At 50.9% G+C, this 26,463-nt stretch overlaps 11 protein-coding genes across 11 annotated transcripts; 7 read left to right on the top strand and 4 right to left on the bottom strand.

Moving 5' to 3' along the window:
• Window positions 1–13: 13 nt before the first annotated feature.
• COCMIDRAFT_106593 (uncharacterized protein) lies at window positions 14–950 on the top strand (the record flags this gene model as incomplete). Its single annotated transcript, XM_007694027.1, has 3 exons — window positions 14–329; window positions 381–663; window positions 719–950. The coding sequence occupies 3 exons, from the start codon at window positions 14–16 to the stop codon at window positions 948–950; spliced, it is 831 nt and encodes a 276-aa protein (XP_007692217.1).
• A 1,939-nt stretch (window positions 951–2,889) lies between these two features.
• Window positions 2,890–3,749, top strand: COCMIDRAFT_29921 (uncharacterized protein; the record flags this gene model as incomplete). Its single annotated transcript, XM_007694014.1, has 5 exons — window positions 2,890–2,952; window positions 3,015–3,073; window positions 3,126–3,306; window positions 3,395–3,627; window positions 3,683–3,749. The coding sequence occupies 5 exons, from the start codon at window positions 2,890–2,892 to the stop codon at window positions 3,747–3,749; spliced, it is 603 nt and encodes a 200-aa protein (XP_007692204.1).
• Window positions 3,750–4,333: 584 nt separating this feature from the next.
• Window positions 4,334–5,967, top strand: COCMIDRAFT_40525 (uncharacterized protein; the record flags this gene model as incomplete). The annotated part of the gene is made up of 4 exons (XM_007694019.1): window positions 4,334–4,412; window positions 4,471–4,523; window positions 4,589–5,857; window positions 5,923–5,967. The coding sequence occupies 4 exons, from the start codon at window positions 4,334–4,336 to the stop codon at window positions 5,965–5,967; spliced, it is 1,446 nt and encodes a 481-aa protein (XP_007692209.1).
• A 307-nt stretch (window positions 5,968–6,274) lies between these two features.
• COCMIDRAFT_106590 (uncharacterized protein) lies at window positions 6,275–7,696 on the bottom strand (the record flags this gene model as incomplete). The annotated part of the gene is made up of 3 exons (XM_007694026.1): window positions 6,275–6,756; window positions 6,829–7,464; window positions 7,513–7,696. The coding sequence occupies 3 exons, from the start codon at window positions 7,694–7,696 to the stop codon at window positions 6,275–6,277; spliced, it is 1,302 nt and encodes a 433-aa protein (XP_007692216.1).
• Window positions 7,697–8,030: 334 nt separating this feature from the next.
• On the bottom strand, window positions 8,031–8,472 carry COCMIDRAFT_40523 (uncharacterized protein; the record flags this gene model as incomplete). The annotated part of the gene is made up of 3 exons (XM_007694018.1): window positions 8,031–8,093; window positions 8,144–8,315; window positions 8,366–8,472. The coding sequence occupies 3 exons, from the start codon at window positions 8,470–8,472 to the stop codon at window positions 8,031–8,033; spliced, it is 342 nt and encodes a 113-aa protein (XP_007692208.1).
• A 404-nt stretch (window positions 8,473–8,876) lies between these two features.
• COCMIDRAFT_106572 (uncharacterized protein) lies at window positions 8,877–10,912 on the top strand (the record flags this gene model as incomplete). Its single annotated transcript, XM_007694025.1, has 3 exons — window positions 8,877–9,030; window positions 9,081–9,444; window positions 9,493–10,912. The coding sequence occupies 3 exons, from the start codon at window positions 8,877–8,879 to the stop codon at window positions 10,910–10,912; spliced, it is 1,938 nt and encodes a 645-aa protein (XP_007692215.1).
• A 233-nt stretch (window positions 10,913–11,145) lies between these two features.
• On the bottom strand, window positions 11,146–12,559 carry COCMIDRAFT_40521 (uncharacterized protein; the record flags this gene model as incomplete). Its single annotated transcript, XM_007694017.1, has 3 exons — window positions 11,146–11,195; window positions 11,249–12,442; window positions 12,493–12,559. The coding sequence occupies 3 exons, from the start codon at window positions 12,557–12,559 to the stop codon at window positions 11,146–11,148; spliced, it is 1,311 nt and encodes a 436-aa protein (XP_007692207.1).
• A 1,234-nt stretch (window positions 12,560–13,793) lies between these two features.
• COCMIDRAFT_40520 (uncharacterized protein) lies at window positions 13,794–14,788 on the top strand (the record flags this gene model as incomplete). Its single annotated transcript, XM_007694016.1, has 3 exons — window positions 13,794–13,916; window positions 13,973–14,544; window positions 14,593–14,788. The coding sequence occupies 3 exons, from the start codon at window positions 13,794–13,796 to the stop codon at window positions 14,786–14,788; spliced, it is 891 nt and encodes a 296-aa protein (XP_007692206.1).
• A 6,436-nt stretch (window positions 14,789–21,224) lies between these two features.
• COCMIDRAFT_106589 (uncharacterized protein) lies at window positions 21,225–22,839 on the top strand (the record flags this gene model as incomplete). The annotated part of the gene is made up of 2 exons (XM_007694024.1): window positions 21,225–21,562; window positions 21,639–22,839. 2 exons carry the CDS (start codon window positions 21,225–21,227, stop codon window positions 22,837–22,839), a joined length of 1,539 nt encoding a protein of 512 aa, XP_007692214.1.
• A 217-nt stretch (window positions 22,840–23,056) lies between these two features.
• On the top strand, window positions 23,057–24,775 carry COCMIDRAFT_8981 (uncharacterized protein; the record flags this gene model as incomplete). Its single annotated transcript, XM_007694010.1, has 3 exons — window positions 23,057–23,312; window positions 23,386–23,924; window positions 23,975–24,775. The coding sequence occupies 3 exons, from the start codon at window positions 23,057–23,059 to the stop codon at window positions 24,773–24,775; spliced, it is 1,596 nt and encodes a 531-aa protein (XP_007692200.1).
• A 571-nt stretch (window positions 24,776–25,346) lies between these two features.
• COCMIDRAFT_8980 (uncharacterized protein) lies at window positions 25,347–25,988 on the bottom strand (the record flags this gene model as incomplete). The annotated part of the gene is made up of 4 exons (XM_007694009.1): window positions 25,347–25,391; window positions 25,446–25,630; window positions 25,701–25,752; window positions 25,827–25,988. The coding sequence occupies 4 exons, from the start codon at window positions 25,986–25,988 to the stop codon at window positions 25,347–25,349; spliced, it is 444 nt and encodes a 147-aa protein (XP_007692199.1).
• Window positions 25,989–26,463: the final 475 nt, after the last annotated feature.

Genomic DNA, 26,463 nt, shown 5'->3' with positions numbered 1-26,463 from the left:
CACTGTCCCCGCCATGTCAGATTCTGAAGGAGGTATACCCCTCATTGAGGCGCAGTTTGACATTGACGCTTCTTCCAAAAAGAGGAAAAGAGAAGCCGAGCCTGAGGCAACCAAGGACGGCAAAAAAGCTGCCAAAAAAGCCAAGCGAAAGGAAAAGAAGAAGCAGCGTGCAAAGGCGATAGATGAAGATGACTTGGACCAGCAGTTGGGAGTGAACCATGCTTTCGAGCGCATGGATGGCCAGCTACTAGCAGACTACGTCAATGCGCGAACACGACTATATGGAAAAGAGTTGAGCAGTGTAGAGCTGGAGGACAAGTTCATTTCCGGTAAGTGTGGAAAATGCATGGTTTGGCCAGGAGTGTATTGACATGATGCAGCACGCACTGTACAAGATAGCACGAGCTGGAGCGAGCCACGAACGACGGATAATCTATCAGCCTTTCTCAAGAAGCAGGCAGGTGCGCTGCAGCCGACGCCTTCGAAGCCGCCCGGAGCACCACACACGATTGTGGTGACTTTGTCTGGGATCCGAGCGGCCGATGTGTGCCGGTCTCTGAAGTCGGGATTGCCCCAACAAGGAGTCCAAAAGCCGAATGTCGCAAAGCTATTTGCAAAGCATCTCAAACTGGCGGATCAGGTAGCGCAGTTGAAGAAGAGCAAGTAGGTGGAACCATGGTTTGTAATTTGTAATGCTCATGCTGATTTGTTGGGTTAGAATCGACTACGGGGTTGGAACGCCTGATCGACTGGTGGCATTGCTTGAGGATGGGGCACTTTCAACGGCCAACCTGAAGCGGGTGGTGGTGGATGTGTCTTATATTGACCAAAAGAAGCGTGGGATTCTGGACATGAAGGAGCTGCATGAGGCGCTGATGAAGCTACTGCTGCGGAAAGAGCTGGTGGGGGAAGACAAGCAGGGAGGCGATGGACTGTTTCTTTTCTACTAATGGAAGTGGGAATTCGATGTTCAACTTTTTTGATACCCCAATGAATGCTGGGCGCGTGTACATGGATAGATGGGTTGAAGACCAAGACTACGGTTCGCAGCCGTGCACGCGGCATGGCGACAGTGCAGCGAGGCTTGTTCTTTTTTTCTTCTCTTCTTACATGACGTTGATATATGTCTGTCTGTGTGTACTTATTTGTCGGGCATGCATAGATGAGTGAGTGCGGATAAGAGGGGCAAGTGTGTCGTGGGGCGAAATCAGAAACAGGCAGTCGAGGACAGGGCAGGAATGCAGGAGGAACGTCTCGAGACGGTGGCTAAAACCAGGCCTCTGTGGCCACACGTGCATGGTTACGAGTCGAAGCCGGGGGCGCGGGTGCGATGGAGGTGCTAATGCGATGTTCGCACGGTGTTTAGGTTCAGAGGGCAAATCACAGAGCAGCACGGGCGCACTGGCAAGCACAAATATGCAGCGACAGACGAATCACAGGGCGGGCAGGCGGCGATTATGGTTGACATGTGCATGCCCCCATGGCACACCACCAAGACGCGAGTGGCGAGGGGGGACCTGACGTGAGATTTGGGGTGATGGTTATCTTGTAGTAGTGGTAGTAGTAGTAGTAGTGGTGGTGGTGGTGGTGGTACTATGTTTTCAGAGGGAAAGTGCATCGAGGGCGGATGGCATGAGAAAGGCGTGGGTGTCGGGCGCGGAGGATTGTTGCCCTAGCATCTTAGCATGCAAGTGGTATGTCTTAGTCGGCCGTCTTGCACGTGACCGGGCGTTTTGTGTGTGGGTGTGTGGGTGTGTGGAGAGGCAGAAGCAGAGGGCAGAAGCAGAGGCAGTAGCAGCAACAACAACACCACCACCACCACCACCACCACCATCACCATAGCCAGCCAGCCAGCCAGCCATCATGTGCAATAAGTAGTAACGAGTCTCTGCTCCGACACGCGCTCCCCGGGCTCCGGGCCTGGTGGAGGCTCCAGGGACAGACTGCATGCGTCCAAGTGTGGGTGCATGTCTGCATTCTGCATGCCACACTGCATGGGGCACTTCTCTTGCGGGTAGTGGTAATGGATCGAGGACAGGCCGGCTCATCCACAGGGGTGCATGTCCAAGTACAGCGCCGGGCAGCGTGCATCGGGTGGGACCTTGGTCGAGCCGTGCGCCCTGCCTATCGGACGTGGTAGAGGCGTGGTGAGCCTGCTGTGTCGCAAATGGGTTTCAAGAGGATACGCGCCTGCTGCCCTTTTGGCCCTCGACGCCGCCGCTCCCACGCCTGCAAATCTACGCTATTACACCTGCAGAGTCCTTCTTGTCCGCTTTCTCTCTCCCTCTGTGTCTCTCCCCCCCTTTGCCATACAACAACAACAACAACATCACCACGACGCTACACTACACTACACACCACTCCTGCCATCACCACTCCGACTCCCTCCCACTAACCGCGTGCCGCCCTGCACACCCTCAGCTGGGCAATTGCCGCTATTCCACGACTCGGACCCCGCCCGCCAGTGTCCCCGTCAGTGGCCCGCGCTGCTTCGACTCGCGCAGCCTGCATTTGCATTCGTCCATCCAGTCCAGCTTTCTCAAGCTTGCTCGCTTCTTGACCCGCCGCTGCCAAGCGATAAAACGCCCCCCCTCCCCCCTACGCTGCAGGTAGTAGCTTCCGCCAGAACCAGAAGCTACCCACACGTTGTCGACCTGTCCCAACGGTGCGTCCTTCTCTCTTCCACACCACACACACACCCATACTCCCCCTACACCACCCTCTCTCATAATACCCGCCTCACGACTCCGCCTGACCCATCTCCTTGCAGGGTCTCTGAGCTCCGCCCTTCGCTTCTCAATCTCCCGAGCCCGCCCCATTGCCTCCGCCGAGCAGGGTCGTAACCAACTCTAATCAGACGACGCTGCACCTGCACCTGCAACCCTCGCCATGGCTGCACCTGCAACCCAATCCCTCAAGTGCGTCGTCACGGGCGACGGTGCTGTTGGCAAAGTAAGAAGCTCTGCCCCCTTCGTCGTCCATCCCCCCAGCCCCATGCTGACTGCCTGTCCCAGACATGTCTTCTCATCTCGTACACGACCAACGCCTTCCCCGGCGAGTACATCCCCACTGTGTGCGTTGGCCCTCCTGCCCTCTCGCACCCATCCATGAGCTAACCCGCCTAGTTTTGATAACTACTCTGCAAATGTCATGGTCGATGGAAAGCCAATAAGCTTGGGACTGTGGGATACCGCCGGACAGGAGGATTACGACAGGCTGCGACCGCTCTCCTACCCCCAGACCGATGTTTTCCTCATCTGCTTCTCCATCGTCAGCCCTCCCTCATTCGACAACGTAAAGGCAAAGGTAGGCACAGCTGACTCCATCATCAAAATTATTATCATCATCATCATCACCATCACAGCTGTCGCGCTTGTTGCTAACTTGACGTCAGTGGTACCCCGAAATCGACCATCACGCGCCTGGCGTACCAATCATCCTCGTCGGCACAAAGCTTGATTTGCGGGACGACGAGGCCACAAAGGAGTCGCTAAGGCAGAAGAAGATGGCGCCCATCCAGTATGAGCAAGCCGTCATGGTTGCAAAGGAAATCAGGGCGCAAAAGTACCTGGAATGCTCTGCGCTCACACAGCGCAACCTCAAGAGTGTTTTTGACGAGGCGATCCGGTGCGTTTGACCCTATCCCCTTGCCCACGCCTCACCGCTAACTTTTTTTCCTTAGCGCCGTCCTCAGTCCCCGTGCCCCACCGTCGGCGGCAAAGAACAAGAAGAAGTGCACCATTTTATAAGGAGGCGGAGTGGAGCGTCAAGACGAGAAATGGTTTGGCGTGATTGCACAAAGATCAAAAGATTGAATATGCTCGTAGATCATCTCTACAAGTTACTTGAGGATTAACGTATGGGAGTGATATCATCTGGATACCAAACATAGGAGACAGGGTGGACATCGCTTTTGGAGACGTCACTGGCGAACAAGGGAGGCGACCGACATGCCGGCATATGCGTCCATCTACACGAATAGCATTTGCTTCGCAGCATCTTTTAATACGCTGCAGTTGAATATCAGGAGTCTAGCATTGGCTTTTTCTGCTGCATTACTCTTCTTGGGCGTGGAGGATTCACAGGAACTGGGTTTAGCATTTCCAGTAGATCTGTTTATTGCATGAGCTGTCTCTTTTTTTTTAACTTTGCCAAAAAAAATCCTACAGTAGCCTGTTTTGTGATGAATCATGTGAAGACATGGACGCGACCATTTGGCCTCGGTACCGGCCATGTTGGAGGTTGGAGGCGCATGTACACATCCTTGTTCCAGCGCGCGTCCCCTAGCTTTCCCCGCAAACACCCGCCACTCTGCCTACACTCTGTTGCAATCATGTTCCATGAGGGAACTTTACAGAGCGGTATTTCGCTTGCCATTAAGGAACAAAAACTCGTCGCTTGCTTTGTGCGAGGTATTTGAGTCTACTCTGTCCACTCGGGATGTGGAGATCACACTAACCACCTGAACAGACGACGGAGCCACAAGCAAGGAATGGGAAGAAGAGTGGCTAACCAGTGGATGGGTATGTCACCTGGCCTGGGTATTTCCTGGCTCACTCCAATATGTACGTGCTGACCACTTGTGCAGTTGTCCAGTCTCCTCGCTCAAAAGGCTGTTCTCTTGCGACTTGAGGCGGGCTCCACCGAGGCAGGATTCCTCGCCGCCTTCTCCGACCTCTCAGAGATTCCCACTTTTGTCGTTATACACAACGGACAACTCCAAATACAACTCAAGAGTCATGTCACCAAGGATGAGTTTATCAACTCCATCAGACGAGTGCTCGGCGCCAACTCCATCCCGGGTTCCAATACAGCACCAACGTCACCACCACAGGCCGGTACCCTGGACTCACCAAGTAATCACAACACTGCAGCGGCTGAGGACGATTTATACGGGAACGAAGAATCCTACACCCCAACACCAGTTGAGCCAGCAGCTGCGCCCTCACCTTCAGCCAATGCAAAAGGTAAGCAAAGGATGACATCAGCGCCGACATCGAAACCCACTTCGTCCGGGTCTGTAAATAAAGCACAGCAAGAAGCCCGCGATGCTCTACGGAAGAAGAAGAAAGAAGAAGCAGAGGAATTAGCACGTGTAAAGGCACGAATAGAGGCAGACAAGGCAGCAAGAAGGGCAGAAGCAGAAGCAAGAAAAGCAGAGCGGGAAAAGGAGCGGAACAAGGAAGCCCAAACATCACCTCCGCCACACACAATAGCATCATCATCTTCAAGGGGGTCACGAGCAAAGCAGGTCAATTTGAATGTGCGGTTATTCGATGGACGGACGATACGCTCTACGTTTCCACGCGAGGTTACGTTACAAGGAGAAGTGAGGAAATGGGTAGACTTGGAGTTTTCCAAGCTCTCGCAAGACGACGCAAACATCAACCACAAGCAGCTTCCTCCTTACTACTTTCGCCATATCCTTGCACCCCAACCAAGTCGCGAGCTCTCGGCCGGTGACGAAAGTCAGTCACTGGGCGACATTGATCTCGCGCCCAGCGCGACTCTGGTCCTTGTCCCAGTAAAGGGATACACAGAGGCGTATTCTGGGGCAGAAGGTGGTGTCGTAGGAGCCGCTACGGGTCTTGTAGGCGGCGCATTTGGGTTGCTGGCCTCGACAGTCGGCTTTGTGAGCAACACGATTGGCTCTGCCATAGGGTACGCCTCGCAAGGTGCATCATCATCATCGTCATCTTCGCAACAGCAGCAACGGCCTGGTGGTGGTGGTCAAACCGTGGGTTCTAGATCTAGCCAGGAACCGCACCACGATACTTCCAATAATCCGGGCTTTAGAGTACGCACACTAGCTGATCAAAGGGGCAGAGAGCCCCAGCAGTTTTACAACGGGAACCAGGTATGTTCACTGTCTGAATGCTGAGAGTTTGATGAACGCAAGCTGACATCTCTGTGTGTGTACAGTTGAGTACAGAGCATAGGCCCGAAGACAATGATAAGCGGGATTAAACTCTGGGACATCTCGTTACGTGAAGTTATCGTATCTTATCCATACTGTTTAAATACCTTCTTCTCCTCTCAACGGTCACGGGGGGTTTCTACGACTTCAGATACGTTTTCTTTTTTCTTTTTTCATTGCACAGATGATTACCGGAACCTTTTACGGGGGAGCAAAAATCAGATAAAGCAAGATCACTCATGTACAGAAATGAAGTAAATGACCCGTATGACCAATTGAACGAACCAGAGCATCATCCACCCATGTCCCACATTTCCGAACAAAAGAAAAGATCCATCCCACCCTTACCTAGTCCTCTCACTCCATCAACCCTGCCGCCTTGAGTAACTCGCTATCCACCATCGTCCCCGCAAAAGCTACCTGCGGCCCTTCAACCTGCGGCTTCCAACCGTGACCCTTGCTCGTCTTCTCACCCAGAAGCGCACCTTCATTTCTGGCCTCTTCGAAAAACGCCAACACAGCATCTTGCACCCCAGCATCAACAAATACATCTTCTCCCAACGCACCATTACCGCCTGCGAACGTGGGACATGGGACTTGGGTACCAGAGCACCATTTTACATCTGTCTTACCGTCGTCGTCGTCATCATCGAATGCATGCTCATCCTGGGATGTGGGCATATCAGTGCAGTGCAGCGGGTCAGACGTGGCGTCGTTGAATCGCCACTGGCGCGCAAGTTGGTGCAGGAAGTTGCGTAGACCTGGATGCGTGATTTGCGAGGCGTCGATAGTGCAGTGTAGGAGTGCTATAGCGGTGATGCGGGACGTGTATTTTTCAACTGCCACAAACCTTGTTAATAAGAGGGGGAGAAGGGATCATCGGGTTGTGGAGGAGCGGCTTTGTTACTTACAATCTTCCGCCAACACGGAGACAAGGGCCTCGGTACTATTTTCAATTGCGATGATGGAGATCTCTGCGTCGGCAGCGATACGCGTGGTGTTGTAGAGAATCTCGTCGAAAAAGGTTTTGATATGCTCTTTTGGTGTGCAGTGGCCCGGGAGGGAGTTGGAGGAGTGGATGCGGATCATGTCGTGGGCGATGGATTTGCGTGGCATTGCGGACCAGCTGCGGAGAGTCATGGCTTGCTTGTGCTTGTGAGAGTAGAGGAGTTGGGATGTGTTCAGGATGAGCAAGCTGGGTGCGTTACTTTTGTCTTCGAGCTCGTAGTTGTCTTTGAAGATTATGGTGGCTTCGTCGTCAGTGTTGTGCGTACTCGAGTGCTTGATCATCTTCTTGGCAAAGTTGACGACGGATCCGCCATTGATACCGAGGTCCCTTGATAGTTGAGAGTATGATAAGATACCCGGGTCTTGTTGACTGTCGTTGATGAGTACAGTGATTTGCTTGCGCGTCTTTAGCGTCTCAGGCTCAGGAGCAAGGATAGGTATGCTTGGTTCGTTGGGCTTCTCTGTAGTGTACTGTGGAAGATATATACGGTTGATTCCCAGGCGAGACAGCCGTGCTTCAACTTCCCTCCGCTGGCAAGCTGTGGCATGTCAGATGTACTCTAACTCACGTCGGCCATCGAACTTACCGTGCATAGCCTCGCAGCGGACCTCATTGACACGCTCGTTGTTGGTGACACAGTAGGTATGAGGTCTATTCGGTGCATCGATCATGCGTATATGACCTGTGTCGTTGATGAAGAAGCCGAGTTGCTTGAGGTCCGCTGGGTACGACGGGTCCGCCTTCATGGTGTTTTCCACACGCCGAAACATATTGATAATGCTTCTTGGCAAGAGATGAGGTTGTAAATTGGTTGAAGAGATCTGAGAAACAACAAGACAGCTGAGCTGTTGGAAAAGGTTTCACTGTTGGTGGCCTGTAGCGGTTTGTATCTGCTAAATACGGCAAGAGCAAACAGTGAGATAAGCAACCCGGCTGGCACGTGAGGTGTGTGTGTGTGAGTGAGAGAGAGAGAGAGAGCAATCATTTACGCGCCGACTTTGAACTAGAAAACCATCTTCATAGCCCGGGTGCCTTATACGCAAGTACGCCGCCCAATGTCCGATTGCCTTGTCATAATATTGTACATGTTCCCACATATCTTCTCTACCAGCTTGCCTTCTTCACACCTGGTAGGTTTCCTGCGAGCGCGTTGACACGGAACTGATACTGCCAAAATGTTAACTTGAGGCCTAACTCCAACCGCATTGTCTACGTACCCTTCCAAGTCTAAAGTCGCTGAAAACACCACGGCCTTTGCCTCCCATTATACATCGGTTCTTGATCTGTGTGAAGCGTGTGTAGCAGTGCATCTCCGATAGTTGAAGCTGAGCCTGCGCGCGGACTCGCTGCGGGAGCGTAGTATTGCGGATTATGTAGCGGAGCGCTTGTCTATGCTGCCATCAATAATTGAAGATATTCGGAGAGATGGGTATGCGCACCGTTCTGGCTCATTCTCCGAGTACACCTTGCGCTTCGTGTGGTCGCGAATGTTGCGGATCTTGGTGAAGCAGCCAATGTCGAGCTTGGCCGCGCGGAATTGAGACATGACGGCGGTGGGTGGTCTTGTCGTCGCTATCAAAGTCAATGGGGCCGACGATGAGGTTACGCCCAAATTCCGATGTTCATCCGAGCGCCGCTCGTTTTGCACCAATCAGCGCCACGCTGCCTCCGCCCTCCATCATTCACCTGCCAGAAGTCGAATCACAAGACAAACACTTGGTGCAACTTACTAATCCTTGAAGACTACTGCAAACCCAGCCTTTTTCTTTCTTGCATAGATTTGCATCTTCCGCGTCAGTCCGCAGCATTACCGCACCAGAGCAAACTCTTTACTTTCACCAATTCTTTGTCGCACTAGACAAACCGGCGCATCCTTATGCGCAGGATCCTGGAAACATAGAGACACTACCCCGAAACTCGGAAAATCTTAGTCTCACCTGTGGAGTCGGCATGTTCACCGAAAACGACGTCAAAAGCATTTTTTCTCTCTTTCCCCCGCAGACTAGCCCAGAGTTTATACCACAATTCGCCCTAGCCTCCAGTGGTAATGGCTTCGTTACACTTCAGTTTGCCCAGGCACAATTTCGAAGTCGTGTAACAAGAGGTGACTTTTCGAGTTTCCAGTGGAGAGAATTTCACTAACTTCGTTTGCAGAGTCGGAACGAATTTCAATATCTGAATTGGCTAGCGATCTGGACATTAGCACAACTCTTGTACACCAACTTGCGCGGAGCCATCCAAAACTATGTCTGTTAAGCGCAGATCAAGAAAACATCATTCCCATTGACGAGCGAGACGCGCTACAGAAAAAGCTTGCCGACTTGCTCTCTTCCGGAGTGCACTCCAAGACCGATTTTGTTTCTCAACATGACGTGTGGCCCAAGAGTCTTGACGCCTTACTTGCAGATCAAACTCATGATATTACAGACATAGATGGCTTTATGTGCGCAAGGGCTTACGAGAGTGAGATTTCTAGCAACATTACCAATAGAGTCAAGCAGGCACTCGATGAACCACAGTAAGTACAAATTTCGTCGCTAGAGGCTGGGCTGTTGACACTTCAAAGGACCATCACCATCTTGCCAGAAGATCTGCCTGGCAGTCCCCCAGTATGGTTCATATTCCGACCTTTAGAAAAGGCGCTGGAGTCTGAAAATCTCACATCCCAAGTTTCTATCGAGCAAGACCGGAACCGTGTAACTTGTACGCCCAAGAGACTTGTAGAATCAAAACGCAACGCAACAGTCGAGGAATTGAAAAGCGGTACATTGGAGTACTTGGATCTAAGACAGTTTGCCACAGACTACTCAGAGCTAGTCCCAACCTATGAAGACGTAATATCTTACTTCCAGGACGTTAAAGAAGTAGAATTACTGGACTCTTTTGCTGTGTCAAAGCCATGGATGGCACAAATTGGGCAAGACTGCATACGGATACTCGCGCAAGAAGGCTCTACATTAGATGTCACACAATTAGTTGGCCCGTGTCTGCCTGAAGCTATCATGGATCCGATAGTCGCCAGAATCAAAGATTCTGTCGTCAACGCATTCGCCCAAAGACCACAAGGAGAAAGAATCGTCCGCGCTGGCCACTTGATCCTCACCGAAGCCCGACGAAACTGCGCACTAGACGAGCTATCCAGCTACGCAAAAGCAGATGCAAAATCGCAATGGCAACTCCTCCGCGCCGACCCCACAAGAACCGACGACATAAAATTCAACCGCGACAGAGTCCGAAACTCGATACCCAAACAGTGTCTCGTCCAGCGCTTCCTTGCCGATGAAAAGCCCGTAGAAAAACTACTCGAAGAAACCTTCCTCCAGACTCTTGCATCTCTTGAACTCCCAAACGAAGCAGAATTTGCAACCTACTGGACCGACCGCATCCTCGCGCGCTTCCAAGTCTACAAGACCGGTTTGGGCCATGTGTCGGATCAAAAACTCCACGACCAACTTGCGGACTTACTCGCTACCTACGCACACAAAGACCTCATCCCGGACACGATTGCCAAAGCGCGCGCACAGGGACTCGTACTCAGTCGCAAGACGCGCAAGAATATAGCTCGGCTATCTAGTATCCTTGACATAGCAAAGGCAACGGACATTAGCGGCATCACGTCTGCACTGGAGAAATTTGCAAAGAAACAAGGTATTCCTGCACCGTCAGCCACAAGTTTGGAGACTGCAAAGCAGAGTATGCTAGATGACATGTTGAGGAGGTTGCAAAAGCAGAAAGCGTCGGATGGACCTGTGCTGTTCTTGATGCTGGTGATTGTGTTGTTTGCGCGATACTATGATGGCGTTGTGTATGCTACGGGGAAGTTTGCGCCCAAGCTGTTGAAGCTGTTGAAAGGGAAGATTGGGGACGAGCAGTACGGGCAGGTGGAGAAGTGGAAGGAGGCAGCTAAGACGAGTAGTTTGAGTGCGGAGGATAGGGCAGAAATGGTGAAGATGGCAGAGGCGAAGCATGTTGTTTTTGAAGGATGATGATGATGTTTTCAACAGATGAGATGGGTCACGAGTAGCGCACTTGGAAAAACGGAGTGAAGCAATGGATAGTAATATTACGATTCATTCAAGCTATTTATACAGCTGGTTTTAAGGTAATATAGGGGGTATTCGTGAAAATCATGTCATGAAACAATGGCCAGAGGTGACCCGTCGCTCAGTGGGACCTCTTTGTTTACAATATTACATGTATACAGGAGACGAGACGGCATCTAATCAAGTAGGCCAGCCTTTCCATCGTGGTCTGCGTCCTTCTTGGGGTCTAGTAGAGGTTAGTATATGTATGTCTTGAATGGAATGTCAGAGACTACTTACTCAGCTTGTCCATCAAGGATGGCTTGCCATGGATGTCAGTACCGTGAGTGCCGTGAGTGCCGTGGGTACCAGTGGTACCGGTGGTGCTGTGAAGACCATTGCTACCGTGAGTTCCGTTGGAGCCGTGGAGGCCAGTAGTACCGTGAGTACCGGTGGTGTGGTGGCCGTTCTGGAGGGAGGAGTGAGGCTCGGCCTGGGAGTAGGGCTCTACAAGGGCCTTGGGCAGGTCACCAGTCTCGTTGTCGCGGTGAGCCAAGTTGCCAGTGCCTGTGCTGGTGTTATAGGCGGCGCTTCCCTTGTTTCCAGCGGGGCCAACACGGTCAGAGTCGACCCTGGGGTCAAGCTTGTTGGCGAGGTGCGAGTCGTGAGGACCAGTGGGATCGCTGTGGCTGGATGTTCCGTGGGTGCCGGTTGTGTGGCTGCCAGTTGTGTGGGTACCACTTCCCAGGTTGCCAGCAGTGCCGACACGATCAGAATCAACCCTGGGGTCGGCCTTGTTGGCCAAGCGGGAGTCGTGGGGGCCAGTGGGGTCACTGTAGCCTGATGAACCATGGGTTCCAGTTACTCCGTGAGTGCCAGTGGTTCCGTGAGTGCCAGTGGTTCCGTGAGTGCCAGTAAGTCCATGGCTGCCAGTTGTGTGGGTGCCACTTCCCAGGTTGCCAGCAGTGCCGACACGATCAGAGTCGACCCTAGGGTCGGCCTTGTTGGCCAAGCGGGAGTCGTGAGGACCGGTAGGGTCGCTGTATCCAGTTGAGCCATGAGTGCCAGTGACTCCGTGAGTGCCGTGGGTGTTGGATCCCAGGTTGCCAGCGGTACCGACGCGGTCGGAGTCAACCCTGGGGTCGGCCTTGTTGGCCAAGTGGGAGTCGTGAGGACCAGTGGGGTCACTGTATCCAGTTGAACCATGGGTACCAGTGACTCCGTGGGTGCCAGTGACTCCATGGCTGCCGGTGGTGTGGGTGCCACTTCCTAGGTTGCCAGCAGTGCCGACACGGTCGGAGTCAACCCTAGGGTCAGCCTTGTTGGCAATATGAGAGTCGTGGGGGCCAGTGGGGTCACTGTAGCCTGTTGTGCCGTGGGTACCATGGCTGTTACCAGTAAGGCCGGTCGAGCCAGTGTGAGTTGTGGAGGTGTTGTGTACAGTAGGGTCAGCAGCGTTGGCGGTATGTGAGCTGTGAGGGCCGGTAGGGTCGTCTGGGAAATGTTAGCAAAAGAAGATGAAAGCGAATCTTGGAGTTGCTTACCATGAGTCTTGTCCTTGTGGATGACGTTGTCGACCTTGGCCTTGACTTTCTCCATCATTCCTGTCATGATTGCGGTTGTGTATGTAATCTGAGGGTAATGTAATGTAATGTACTAGTAGATGATTGGAAGTGTGAAGTAGGTAGTTGTTGTTGTTGTGAGATGTTTGTGTTTGTGTTGATGATGGTGAAAAGCAAAGGGACCAATGCCTTCTTATATGTATTCGATGAAGGAGCAAGAACCCTCAAGGCCCTCCCATACGTCATGTTCATGTTGGTGATACAAACGGCAGGCAAGACCAGATATCCAGGAGGCGATGGCTAGTGGAGCGATCAGCCACAGCAAACTGTGGATGCTCACGTCAAAATGTCTCGAGCGCCGCAAGAAACCTGGATGGATGTAAGGAAACCTGGTCAAGCGGGTCTCGAAGCGGCATTGGTCTGGTGATGTTCCCCTCGTTTGTCTAATTTACGGCAGCCGTGCCACGCCTCTGGCAGCCACAGGAGGTTGGCTAATGGCTCCTACGACGGGACCCTCCAGGGAAGGTTTTACACTGGCTTGGCCGGTTTGATGATAGCGGGACTCAGCATGCGGGCTGGGTTGCGTCATTGTTCGAATTCGGTGCATGGAAATGTGGGGTAGGGCAAAGCTTAGCCATAACTCCACTCCCGCTTTCATCTAATGTTGCATCAGTTCCCTGGTGCCCAGCTCGGCATACACCGCCACAGCTGCGCGTAAACAGGGCACGACAACCAGAGTGGGTACCGCGCCCACGGTCTAGAAGCCGCCGCATCGACATGTATACCCTATTGTCTTGCACGCACACGCCAAATCTCTTGACAGCGCGTTTTTCTGGTTTACCATCCGTATGAGCATCACGGGCCAGGCGGGCACGATGGCGATTAACCTGGCACGAGGGTCACTGCTGGGGTTCCCTGCAACACGTAAAAGCTGGGGGTGAATGACGTACCCTGCAATGTCGCCATCTTACGGATACTCTTGCGTCTCGACGAACACACCCACCGATGATATCAATTAAGTGGGACTTGCAACGCGTCTCAGAAATTCACAGAAAAGACATGTGCCTGTTCATCCGTCTCCGTTGGACACGGCCGCTGGCAGAATTTCCCGCGTTGCTGGAACTGAAGCTTGGGCCAACCATGTACGTGATAATGACGTCGTTCCAGCTACACCAAACCCTTCCCCCCCATGGCTCGACGACGCGACTTGATGTCCATCACGACGCAATTTTCCTTGCAGAATCCCCAATTCCTCCAATCGCCCCGACTTCCCCGCCGCAACCATGTCCGAGTCCAGATTGAGAGTCCCCGACAAAGTCAAGGAAGTCGCAAAAGAGGACTTTGACCAGTATAAGCAGCTGGCGTCAGATGCTGTCCGATCAGCCGCTTATCTCTATCCTTTCAAGGTCCGTATCCGGAACTCGGAACACCGAGGCAGTCGTCAAGATTAACAACAAGTCAGGGAATCGCCTACTTCTTCACACACCGAGCACTATGGAAGCCCCTGGCTGCCAAGCTCCTCCCAACCGTCTCGCTCGGTCTGGGTGTGACTGTCATGATGTTTGCTGTCACCTATGTCCCACAAGCTGCGCTTCTCACCCTCTTCAACGGTCCTCTCGCCATTGTCACAACTGTTCTGCTTGTTCTCAGCGAGTCGTCCACCATATTCTCTGTCCTGAGCAAGAACTTTCTCATTGATGATGCCTTGATTGACACCTTTGACGGCACAATGGTCTGCCGAAACCAAACTGCACTTGTATCAAACGAGCGTCAGGTCAAGTCAGGAAGTGATCCCATTGGAAAGCTAGGCAAGCTGGTCAGCAAGCCATTTGCAAAGTTTACCCCCAAGGCCATCATTCGCTACTTCATGTACCTGCCTCTCAACTTCATCCCCATTGTTGGTACCTTTATCTTCGTCATCCTTCAGGGACGCAAGTTTGGTCCAACTGCACATGCCAGGTACTTTCAGCTCAAGCAGATGAAGAAGCAGGAGAAGGAGCGATTCATTGAGGAGCGCAAGGCTGCATACACCAGGTGAGTAGACCGACATGATTAGATAGGGAGTCAACTGACATGTCCAAGCTTCGGTGTTCCCGCCGTCCTTCTCGAGCTCGTGCCCGTTGTCGGCATCTTCTTTTGCTTTACCAATACTGTCGGTGCTGCCCTTTGGGCTGCTGACATGGAACAGGGAGTGCATCCCAGTGGAAGCAGTCAGGGAAGCACCACTGCTCCCAAGCTGCGTCAACAGGCCGAGATTGCAAGGGAAAGGGAGTTGTGAGAGAGGAACTATCTCATAATAGTGTACTAGTAATGACAATGACGATCAACGGCGTTGGGAGGTCATGTGCGCTATAGGTCTGATGGGTAGTGCCGGTACCCTGGGTCGCCTTTGTAGGTGTAAGGGAGCTCTTTGGCTAGTCGTGAATATACATAATGAGTTTAGATATGGTTTAATCAAGCCCAGTATTTCTGGTGCTGTAGTTAGGTTTCCAACATAATTTTTAATGCATTCGTATACGAAAGTACCAACAGCCCGCTTGTCGCTGTGCATGGTTCCATTGGATCTCATTACGTGCTTGTAAATTCGAATCATGAAGTCTTTTCTTGGGTTAATATTTCTGACATATACTTATTTGCAGAAAAGACTATAGAAGAAGAAGACTAGGGAAAAGAAAACAAGCATTACAACAATTGCAGTATCCAACTGCAGTGCCACCAGAATCACCGCAGGGGTTCTGCCGAATACTGGCTGATATAGCCGTCGTGCTCCCTATTGCTGATGCCATTGTGATACTTGCTATATCTCCTCTCATCGCGCGTCCTGTGCATCTTCCTCTATTTAGCAGAGAGACAAAGAATATCCTCAGTTTGTTGAGCCAAACTTCCAGTCTTATACTCTTGACGTGCTTCCGGGCATACCCTCACAATACATGGCCCCATTGCCATTTCGCACTGTGCGCCCAACCACATAACCCGAGGAACAGCATCCCTTTATATAGCTCTCGAGATCCTGATGCAAGAAGATCTGTTAACTCAAACATATGTCCTGACTGGATATACATTAGGTCTCCACTTTCCCGAACCGAGAGGATTGTCCCACTCGATACGGGCAGCCCATGAACTTGCTCGACTCCCGTTCGTAAGGCGCGACCATTAGTAAGAAGCTGGCGAGTTACCTTCGCAGTGAATCCCAGATCGCTCGACGTGGTGGTACAATGGATAATGGCTTCTTTCTGGTCGCCTTGCATTTCTGTCTACAGGGAAGATCTCAATCTCGTTTAGCTGTGCGCTGAGACGATACTCATTGCTGCTCCTGTCTTACTGTAAATACTAGTCGGTGAAGGTGTGTAGCGCATATCGAGGGGTGGCTAATTGTGCGGTGTACGCAGAGATGATCGCCACGTCGGACCCGGAGAAACCGGCATTGACAAGGTCAAAAGCAACCCTTGATGCCGTAGGGGATAAATCCAAGGTTGTACCTGGACTTGGTGGCAGTTCTACATATATACCAGGAGGGTCGCCGAAGCCGTCCTTTTTCTCCATCGATGATGAGTCATTGTATAGTGATTAATGTCTTCAGTTTGCGATTCATATTGATAATTATGGTGGACGCATATGCTCCTGGCTTGGGTACTGGCATTACCGGTAGATTGGAGTACCGGTAGATAGCCATGAACACGGCGGCTCCCCCTTCTCCATCTTTGGGTGTCGTCTGTAGACGGAGAGAAACCGTATGAAATATCATTGCATACTCGGTATATCTATGAGCTTCAGTTGGCGTCATACTAGATTCCACATAAGTCAAACTTCTTTTCGGGGGAAATTCCGCCAAAATAAATAATACGCCGTCCTCAGTATATATCTGTGCATGCGGATATCCAGCGAAGTCCTAATTAAATTCCCGTCTTATGAAACCCGACATAAATTTCACCTTTTCGAGATGGCCGCAGGTCCGTAAGGTAGTGTCAGCTAGTGGCAACTAGATCGCGAACTGAAAACGGACGGCCCGAGGAAAGAACTTCACAAAGGCCAGCTTCTTTAATGCCGGTGATGATGGTTCTTGTGAGTACCGCGATACTATCCTGTTGTAATATGCGATGATACTGTCAAGCCCGAAGGGTGCCTTTCCATGAACTGGATTGGGATCCAGTGGTTGGTAAAGCCAGGGCCCTTAGTAACACCCCGGATGAAGACTTTGGCCATTCCCTTTGTCATGTTGTCATCTAAGACTTGGCCCTACATCCCTTTTTGGTACGAGATCCCATCGGTTGTTCTGAATTCGTCTTGATTCGGCATGCGTTTATATTGAGTTCTTGCTGCTGTAGTTTTAAGTCTGTACCGATAGAGACGCCAACCGGTATATTGCGCCTAGGACTTGAGGTAAGCCACAATATGGCTGGGTTTGATGGGCTCAGTGTGTCTGTCCTTCGTAGATGCCTGGTATCGTCGCGCAGCTCAACTCGTTCATCGTGAAACTCATCGATCTGCGAATTAGGGCCAGTGAACGATTGTTGATTAAAGAGAAAAAGTAACTTATGTCACCCCTTAAGAAGTGTTTCTATTCCTGATAGAGTGATTCGAGAGAAACGAAGCAGTCCGATATCTTGCGATGTCGTAGTTCGAGACTAGCAAATAGTGTTTCAGAAGGATATATTTCCAGGTGCAATACAATTTGTATAGCAGGAAATGGGTAAAGAAGGTAATGATTATTTAATTATAGAATAGGAGTGTGGAGGAAGTTGTAGAAGTACAGCTCAATGCTTTATATACCCAGCGCAATAATCAAGGAAGAGATGCACATGAAGAACTTCATGTCATTAGACTACCAAAAACGTAAATAGGGCGATTCCTATAAACCCCCGTGACCAATCTTCAGCCTGCCGCCCATTTTCGTCTTTCACTTTTACATTGTCGTGCTTACAATAGTGTTTCCAATCATAGCGGGGACTACTGTAGTACTCAATACAGCGGTCTACATAGCTTCATATGCTGTATTTGATTAGTCAATGATACTGAGAAGCGTTGACAATCCACCAAAACAGATTCTAGGCAGAAGTCTCGCTGACCAACCTGTTGGAAACGATAATATGTGCCAGTATCCATAGTGACAGCAAAGCATGTAGCAATCTTAGGGTGTACTCATGTAACGTGTAGGCTACCTCAATGCCTGGATTGAACGTGGTAGTGGTCAGGGATCTCGGATTCGCACAGCCAGATGACCAGGGCAAACAACGGGTGTTGGCGCAAAGTTTTGCCAAGGTTTCTCTGAATTCTCCACGTCGTTTTTTGCAGAGCCGCTCTCTTATCGCCGCCGAGCATCGGCATGATATACGCCCTCCCTCCATGACCCCGGCTGCTTTGTGCTACGCTTAGATGGTGCTGGATACCTGATGTATCTTTATGACACAACCGGAGCATCGTAGCAAATTACCGCGGACCTCCTTCTTTTCCCAGTCTAGTGTTGTGAGAATCACGCCAGAGACTTCATCGTCTGGACATGCCTGGCGCATCCTCTCAGCTTCTTGGTCTTATTCTATGGCAAAGGCAATTATTGTATTTAAATGGTAGCTTGTTTGAGGTTGCGTTCATCTCAGGTACTGCTAAGCTTGCAGTGAGCAAATGTAGCCTTTGCAAATCTCCCCACACCCCCTACAGCATGCAAGTATCACACACCATAGTTTGATTTCCAGGTCCGTGATTGTTCCCTATAGCCATGCCTTTGATATCTCGACTTTCTTGGTTCCTCGTTGATTGGCCTGTGGCGTTGACTAAACCGACATGATCTCTCTTTCACACTTCGCGGCAGCTCTATCATGCGTTAGGGTTGCAGTCGCCAACTTCCAATTCTACAACTTCACCAATGCTGGCACCAAACTCACATGAAGTTCTGTTAATGTCTTCAATCTCCTAATAGCGGGCGATCCCGCACTTGAATGGGCTGATCAAGGATGCTTCAAGGGCGATGAAACACTGAATCTTGTATGCACAGCTGAATGTACCTTTGCTCTCGACACATGGTTAGGCCGGGCAACCAACGCCTGCAAAGACCGCTACATTGACCGATCGGGAAATGCGGTACTACCAACACACTGCGTGGAAAGCGTTCGCGAGAGTAACGACGTTTTGCGTCTGAATAATGGGTATGTTCTTAGCTGAAATACAGGAACGTATTGTATCTAATCATTGCCCAGCAACAAGCTTTGTAACTACGGTCTTTGAAATGGTTTCGGTGTCAACCCAGATAATTAGTCCAAGAATAAACTCTCAGGTAGGAGTGCCCTAACAAAAGTAAATCCCATCCAACTAACGTGCATTCAAAGTATCAACCATGACATGCGATTATTGTTTCCTTGAGGAATTTGCAGCTTCGTCTGCATCTGCTTATGTCAAATACCGATCTCCTACTCCCACTCCTATTCCTAGTTTTCCATCTGTATATACCACCGATATCCGCTTTGCGATGACAAAGTAACACAGATATCAAAATGATTTGTTCTAGGGACAAGATAGCTCCCGAGATTGGTCCATCCATTGCCCGCGTGACCAGTCCCTCTAGTAAACTAAATTAGCTATGTATAATTACATAGAGAATCGTAAGAGACTTACTGCCATCGCGTAATTATAAGTCGATTCGCTGAACCCCTGTTTGTCATTCTGAAGGTTACATCATTAGACCCCTCCTGCCCAATAATAATAACATCGACAAGGTTGCCAAGGTGCTGAGGGGTAGATGCGGTTCGGCCAACAAGGTTAGTGATTTCAAGTTGGCCTAGACTGACAACCGAACGACTAGTCGAAGGCCGTGTTATTGAAAAGCAGCTTCCCTACCGTTTCTGTAGCACTCCGTACGCTGCGAGAGAGTCTACCTCGCTTCTAGCAACGCTGATTCCGCGTGCGTCTAGAGAGACTGGCGTAGCTTGAGCGACGCTAAGAAGTGAGGCGATGAAAATAAATGGGGCCCACATCGTGTAGAGAAGAAGTAAGTCGTTTGTGAAGGATGGATGTAGAGAATACAGAATCGGTGTGTAGGCATGTATGGGAAATTTACTCACGTTTTATACTATTTCTGTCTAAAAGTTTAATCATGTGTTGATGAGTATTCAGTAAGACCTAGTATATACTTTGAGGACGTAATGCTTACATATTACCAAATGCTTATTCCCTGGTCTTCCATTACATGGGTACTCTTAGCCTACCAGACACTGGTCTACCCTGCGATGTTACAGGGTCTATGTCACTTTCAACTCTTGTGAAGATATTAATAGAAGTGGATAACCTACATTGAGTTTAAGCTATACCTTCTTTACTATGTACCCTAAAATATCAAGCTGGGCAAAGGTTATTCGTCGCTACGCTGACAAATGGGTAGAGTCTACCCAGAGGCAGGGTAGAAATTGGGTCGAGTCTCACGGACCACGGGTAGAGGTAGAGTCGTACCTAGCGCTAAGTAACCCTACCTAACCTCTACCCTTGACCTATGTAACCTAACCTAACCCAGACTCTACTCTACAGCCGGGGGGTATCTATTTACTGGCGTACTTATTAGATACGATAATACGTGCTAATACAATATTAAGAGTAAGATAGTTAGTAGTCTTAGATTATACTTACATAAAATCTAGACTTTTCTACTACTTAAGTTATATATAGTTACATTTAGAGACCTCTAGTTTATATGACTATAGAAATAGAGTAAGTAAGATGTGTTAGTGCAAAGGTCTACCAGCTCTTCTTTAAATTCTGAATAAGTTTTTATTTATTTTTATAGAACCACTTTCCGTTTCCTTAAATATACCAATCATGTTTATCTAATTATAGAGCAATAAACTCCTCTACATCTGCGACATCTTTCTTTTGTCTCTAGTTGCTTACTCAGTTTTTGAGCAAGTCGACTCTGAGATACACGTGGATCGCGCTTCAGTGGATGCAATCGTGAAGTAGAGCGGAAACTGACCCCGCGCTCACAGCATTACATACCGAGCACTGTGCACGAGAGGATGCCTTAGTGCCTCAATATCAATATCTGACTTTTGTGAAATGTTGACTGTCTCTGTACAGCGTGCGAAGGGGGCGGAAGAATGCCGTTTCTTATGATGTAGTGCCAAGCCGAGTTATCGATAGCATCACGTGAGCCTTCTTGGATATAAACCATACCTGCTATACTTGACTTCTTTCTCACCTCACCTCGCTTCACTTCCCTACCTTCCCAGGTGCTGCATGAGTGTCTATCCACTATCTATTCCCAGGTGCTGCTTGAGCGCCTCTCCCCTTACCTCCTCTTATAGATGCTGCTTTAGCGCCTTCTCTACCCTAGAGTAGTGCATTTTCTAGTAATGTACTTATCTAGCCTCCAACAGGGTGACCACTAGCGAATCCCCGCTGTCGTATGTGTTTGTTTTTGTAACTTTTCTTCGCTCGTTAGGATGTTATGTAGAAGGGACTTGATATCGCGAAATAACTCTTATGCACATATGTATGATACCCTAGGGGCTAAGAATAGCCATTAGATAGCTTATAATAGGCAGATAATGTATTTGTGCTGAACAAAAAATACAACACTAGTCACTAATGGTGCGGGATAACCTGCTCCGTATCACTTCATCTACGGATAGGGAAGTCGAAAAATAACGCTAGACCAACTTCGTCCACCTCCGTTCCTAACTCCGCATTCCTGTCTACTGAATGCCTATGTACTGCACTTTTCCACCGCCAACATGGCAGCCTCTGGTGTGAATCTGGCTGTTACCAAAGACGGAGGGTCTTACAACAAGTTATCGAGACCTAATGATTATCTCCTATCGCCACAGCCTCCTCCGCCATCCGCGTCTGCTCTAGCAACTCCCGGCAGCAAGAGAAAGCACGAGCAGGAAAACGCGTCGGAAACAAAGCGCGCAAAAACTGATCGCAACAATTCGCGTGCCAAGGGCAAATCACGCGCCAATGAACCGTTTCGAGAGCCAGGCGTACGATCGGTGCTTCCAGGACTTGAGGGAGAAGAGCATTTGACGGACGAGTCGATAGATGAGGCAGTAGCATACCTTCGAAGTGTCAGGTAATTATCTCAGGTTGCGACGTTTTCGCACATCCTCTACAAAAAATAAGGGGCTATTGCTTACATCTCGAACCAGGTCTGAAGCCTCAGCAATACCCACCCTCCTCGTAGCCCCGACCGACGTGCACAGCACTAGCAGTGATCATGGCAACGACAGTCGCAATGCCAATAAACTGACCGTAGGCACACAACGTACTGTATACAACGATGGTACCTGGGTTGCTCTAGAAAGCGAGAGTGAGGGTGCATCAGAGTACTGGGACGGAGACGTAGAGGATCTCGACCCGCAGGAGAGCTGTCAATGGGCGCTCATTCGGCGATTCTACACTCTTCGCAACAAACTCTCTACAATCCGGGAACACAAACCGCCTTCAGGGAAAACAACAAGTTCCCGAAAATCCCAACGCAGTGATCAGTCTGGAAAGCACTATTGGGCGGAAGCCATTGGTCGCGACTATCCTGCACTTGAGGAAGTCACTCAAATGGACGAATCAACTTTATATGTGGCTCTGCATGGCTGTGCACTCTCATTAGATCGATCTACTGAGGTATCACGTCAAAAGAGCTGCTGGATATGGACACTGCTGGCCTTGACGGGAGACTTTGGGACTTTGGACCATGAGAGGATCGGCAAGATTCGGGATCTAGGTCTTGCTGCTAGCCGTTTGGTGAAAAGGCTCTCTGACAGGAGTCCAGAGGAGCAATGCGCTCCAGAGGGCGAAACAAGAGACGAATCCGATGATGAATCCGGAGACAATTCAGGTTCTGCACTTGTGAAAGAAGACGACGACTCGATGGTCAACGCGGACAGCGGTCTGGAAAGTGGAGAGGTCATGGATGATGATGCGGGCGATTCGGGTGCAGAAATGGCCATCTCAGAAGACGAAGCTGAGACACCAGATGCAGCAGAAGTGGGAGACCTTGAGAAGGCTAGAGCACGTCTTCTCGCCCAGCTTGGGGACCGTTTAGTGCAGCCAGCGGTCCCGCCATCAGACGCACCAGTTGAAACACCTGCAGCGTCAAACTTCAAGTTGCTTTCCCGAGCAGAGGCCGAGAGACAACGACAGGAGATGCGCAACAACAAGCCTCAAAAAGAGAATGTCACACGTGCACCGGTTTCTACATCTGATGCCGCACAGACCAATCGTGCAGAGCTGCAGAGCACACCTTTAACCGAGAGTGATGTAGAAACACGGGCAGCAATCGACATGATTTTGACAGTTGTGGCCGAGTGTTATGGACAGAGGGATTTGCTAAAGTTTCGAAAAGCATGGTGAAAGCGTGAAGTGTGTCTAGATACCCCTACAGCGATCATAAAATTGATTCATAGACATCTGTTTACACAGAATCAAATCACACATGGGTGTAGACACCTGAACAGGGCAGTGACGTAAACAAGCACGGACCAATTTACGTGCAGACCCGAATCTTTTCCAAACGGCGGCGGCCGCTTTGCTCTTTGGCGAATTGAGTCACTTTTTTTATTTCCAGTCCATGCCGCGCATTTCACCCCACTTTGCCTGCCCCGCGCTGCCACTACTACGACCAGACGCCCTGCGATATAGTACTGCTACTTTTGCCTCACGCAAATTCACACAAACAACAGCTTTCCGCCGCATACGCCTTTCTGTAACCCCCGCCCCCCACCGTAGACTCTCCACACAAACTTGGTCGCTGGGTGACGACGAAATGGGCAAGGAAGATAAGGGCAAGAACTTTACACTCAAGGTGCCAAAGGGCACGCGGGATTGTACGTACTCTTCTTTTCTTCCCTTTTTGGAGGGGTACATATGCTTAACGCTATATACTTACAACCATCCCAGGGACCGGCGAAGATGCCGCACTCCGCGATCGCCTTTTTCAGACAGTAACCGACGTCTTCAAGCGCCACGGCGCCACAACACTCGACACGCCCGTGTTCGAGCTCAAGGAGATTCTAAGCGGCAAATACGGCGAAGACTCAAAACTCATATATGACCTGCAAGACCAGGGCGGCGAGCTATGCTCGCTACGCTACGACTTGACTGTCCCGCTTGCCCGGTGGCTCGCAATGAACCCTAGTGTGCAGAGCTTCAAGCGGTACCAGATTGCCAAGGTGTATCGACGCGATCAACCCGCCATGACGAAGGGTCGCATGCGCGAGTTTTACCAGTGCGATTTCGATATCGCGGGGTCGTACGATGCTATGATCCCCGATGCGGAGGTGCTTAAGATTGCGACTGATGTTTTTGATGCGCTTGAGTGGGATTCGTATACTATTAAGATTAATCACAGAAAGATTCTCGATGGTATCTTCAAGGCGGCGGGCGTGAAGGAGGAGTTGATTCGACCAATTAGCTCGGCAGTCGACAAGCTAGATAAAGTAAGGAGAGAGTGTATGCTGTTTTCTCGAAGGTCACTGACATGTTACAGATGCCGTGGGAGGAGGTGAAGAAGGAGATGGAGACCAAGGGCCTTGCCACAGAGGTAGCAGACAAGATTGGTGAATGGGTACAACGCCGGGGTGGCGACGACATCATCGAGTATCTCAAGAGCAACGAGGAACTTTCCAAGTCAGAAGACGTACAGAAAGGTGTTGAAGAGATGGAACTGCTATTCGCATACCTGGATGCTTTTGGTGCGCGCAAGAGGATATCATTTGATCTTTCGCTTGCACGGGGTCTCGACTACTACACTGGCCTGATTTACGAGGTTGTCACAGAAGGTTCAGCCCCGACTGGAAAGGGAAAGCAACAAGAGGTTGGCGTAGGAAGTGTGGCTGCAGGTGGCCGCTATGATCAGTTGGTGGGCATGTTCAGTGGCAAGCCTATTCCTTGTGTCGGCATCTCCTTCGGTATCGACCGCATCATCAGCATCATGAAGGCACGCGGCCAATCGACACAGCGCGCCAAGGATGTAGATGCATTTGTCATGGCATTCGGTGGCAGGGGCTTCAACGGCATGCTCAAGGAGCGCATGCAAGTCGCACAAGAGCTGTGGGCTGCAGGCATCAAGGCCGAATTCTCGTACAAGCTTAAGCCCAAGGTTCAGCAGCAATTCAAGCAAGCCGAGGTCGCAGGGGTGCCGCTTACAGTCATTCTAGGAGAGGATGAGCTCAAGGATGGCAAAGTCAAAATCAAGGCTATGGGAATCAAGGACGAGAACAACCCGGAAAAGGATGGACTGCTGGTCGACCGGAGTAACATGGTGGAGGAGATTCGAAAGCGATTGTGAGGCGCAGCTTGAGCCCATGTAAAGAATAGGAACACCCGGTATGACGGCGCGCGCGAAAAGATACCCATAGACTCCTTTTCATTCGTCTCATGTTCTGGTGAGCGCAAGGGAATGGAGGAAAAGAGGAGGATGACTGTTATGAAAAGCAAGGTCTCGGGATAGAAGAAATGATTTACAACCATGAGAGCGCATCTATGGTTTACACGATTCATTTCCTATGGGGTGAGATGGAAGGTGGAGAATGGTGTTTGTTGTCTGTTCGAACGAGGAAAGAAGACGGGAATCAGCAGGAAGAAAAGAAAAAGGCGAAGGAGCATGTTTTTGTCGGTGACTGAAATCAATTCGGGGCGCGTGTAGGTCAATTGGGTATATGTGACACCGTGCAGTGTGCGCAACAATTAGTTTGTAGGAAATAGGGGTGTGATGGAGAAATTCCAATATTCTATACCGAGCCGCCTCCTTGCAGTCCTATGTACACAGACGAATGATGAAGATGGCGGAAATGTGCAGCTCGCCCGTGAGCGGCGTTCTTCTTAGCTCCAGGCGAGCGCCTCGGAACTTGCTGCAATTTTTAGTAGCCGTCCTTGCCCCACTTGTTGTAGGTGTCGTGGAGTTCCTGCGCAGTTAGCACTAACAATTCAAAGTAATTGGCCAGCAATTGGATACATACCTTGGGGAGGGTGACATTGGGGATGACGACAACGTTGAGAGCCGAAGGAGCGTCCTTCTTGACGCTGGTGTCGCCGCCAGGGTGGTACTGGTAAGGGCTGTGGCTGATATCGTCACGGTTCCAGGGCTCACTGCCGGTAGCCTTGGAAACCGTTCGCTCAGAAGAGGCACTGGTAGGGGAGCGGGCTACGGGGAGAGATGTAAGTATCTATACAGAGGGCGTGGTGTGGGTGCACCGTGTGGGCATGCCGCTTACAGAAATGCCATCCCGCAATGCCAAAGATGCCGCTCATGATGGCCAGGAGCACCTGCAGTCCAATCAGCTATCACTCTGCTTGCACCGCAGACAAAAACACAGTGGGAAGGCAGGTGCATGGCGTACGTAGAGCTCGGGATCACGCTTTGCGCCCTTCTTGAGGGCCTCTTTGCTGCGCTGCCTCTCGCCCTCTGCGGCGGCGCTGGTAGCCCAGCGGCGGAGGGCGGGGGCCGGGCGGACGAGACGCGGGGCGGCGCGGAAGGAGGAGCGGGCGATGATGGAGGACATGGTGAGTTCCAATGGAGTCGTGGTGGTGGTGGTGCTGGCGGTGGGTGCAGAGCAGCAGTGGTTCGATGTTGAATCTCGCAGCGATGCCAAGCGTCGCGGCTGCGTCACCGAGGGCACCATGCCGCTTGCAGCCTGGGGGCGCTCTCGGGCGCCGCGACCTCCACGACGAAGTTTATGCGCCCCTTTCGCCGCCCATCACACGTCTTTGTCCATCCAGCTTCCCTCAGGCCCCGGCGCCGCCGCCGCTGCTCCGCTCCGCTCCCTCTGTCTCGCCTTGCTCATTCGCTCCTGCCTTACTCACAGTCGCTCCTTCCCTTCTCCAGATCCCCCGGCCGCGCCTTCCCGTCATCCATGTTGTCATGCTGCTAGCAGCGAGAAGAGCGGCGCCACCGACATCAACACCATGGCTATGACCCCGACCGAGCAAAAGCGCTCTTCGACCGGCAGCCGCGTGCTGGGCATGACGGGCCCCGCC

Source organism: Bipolaris oryzae, assembly GCF_000523455.1.
Source record: "Bipolaris oryzae ATCC 44560 unplaced genomic scaffold scaffold_193, whole genome shotgun sequence".
Lineage (NCBI taxonomy): Eukaryota > Fungi > Ascomycota > Dothideomycetes > Pleosporales > Pleosporaceae > Bipolaris > Bipolaris oryzae.
Note: the sequence above shows the minus strand (reverse complement) of the source record. Positions and strands in the feature narration are given on the sequence as shown.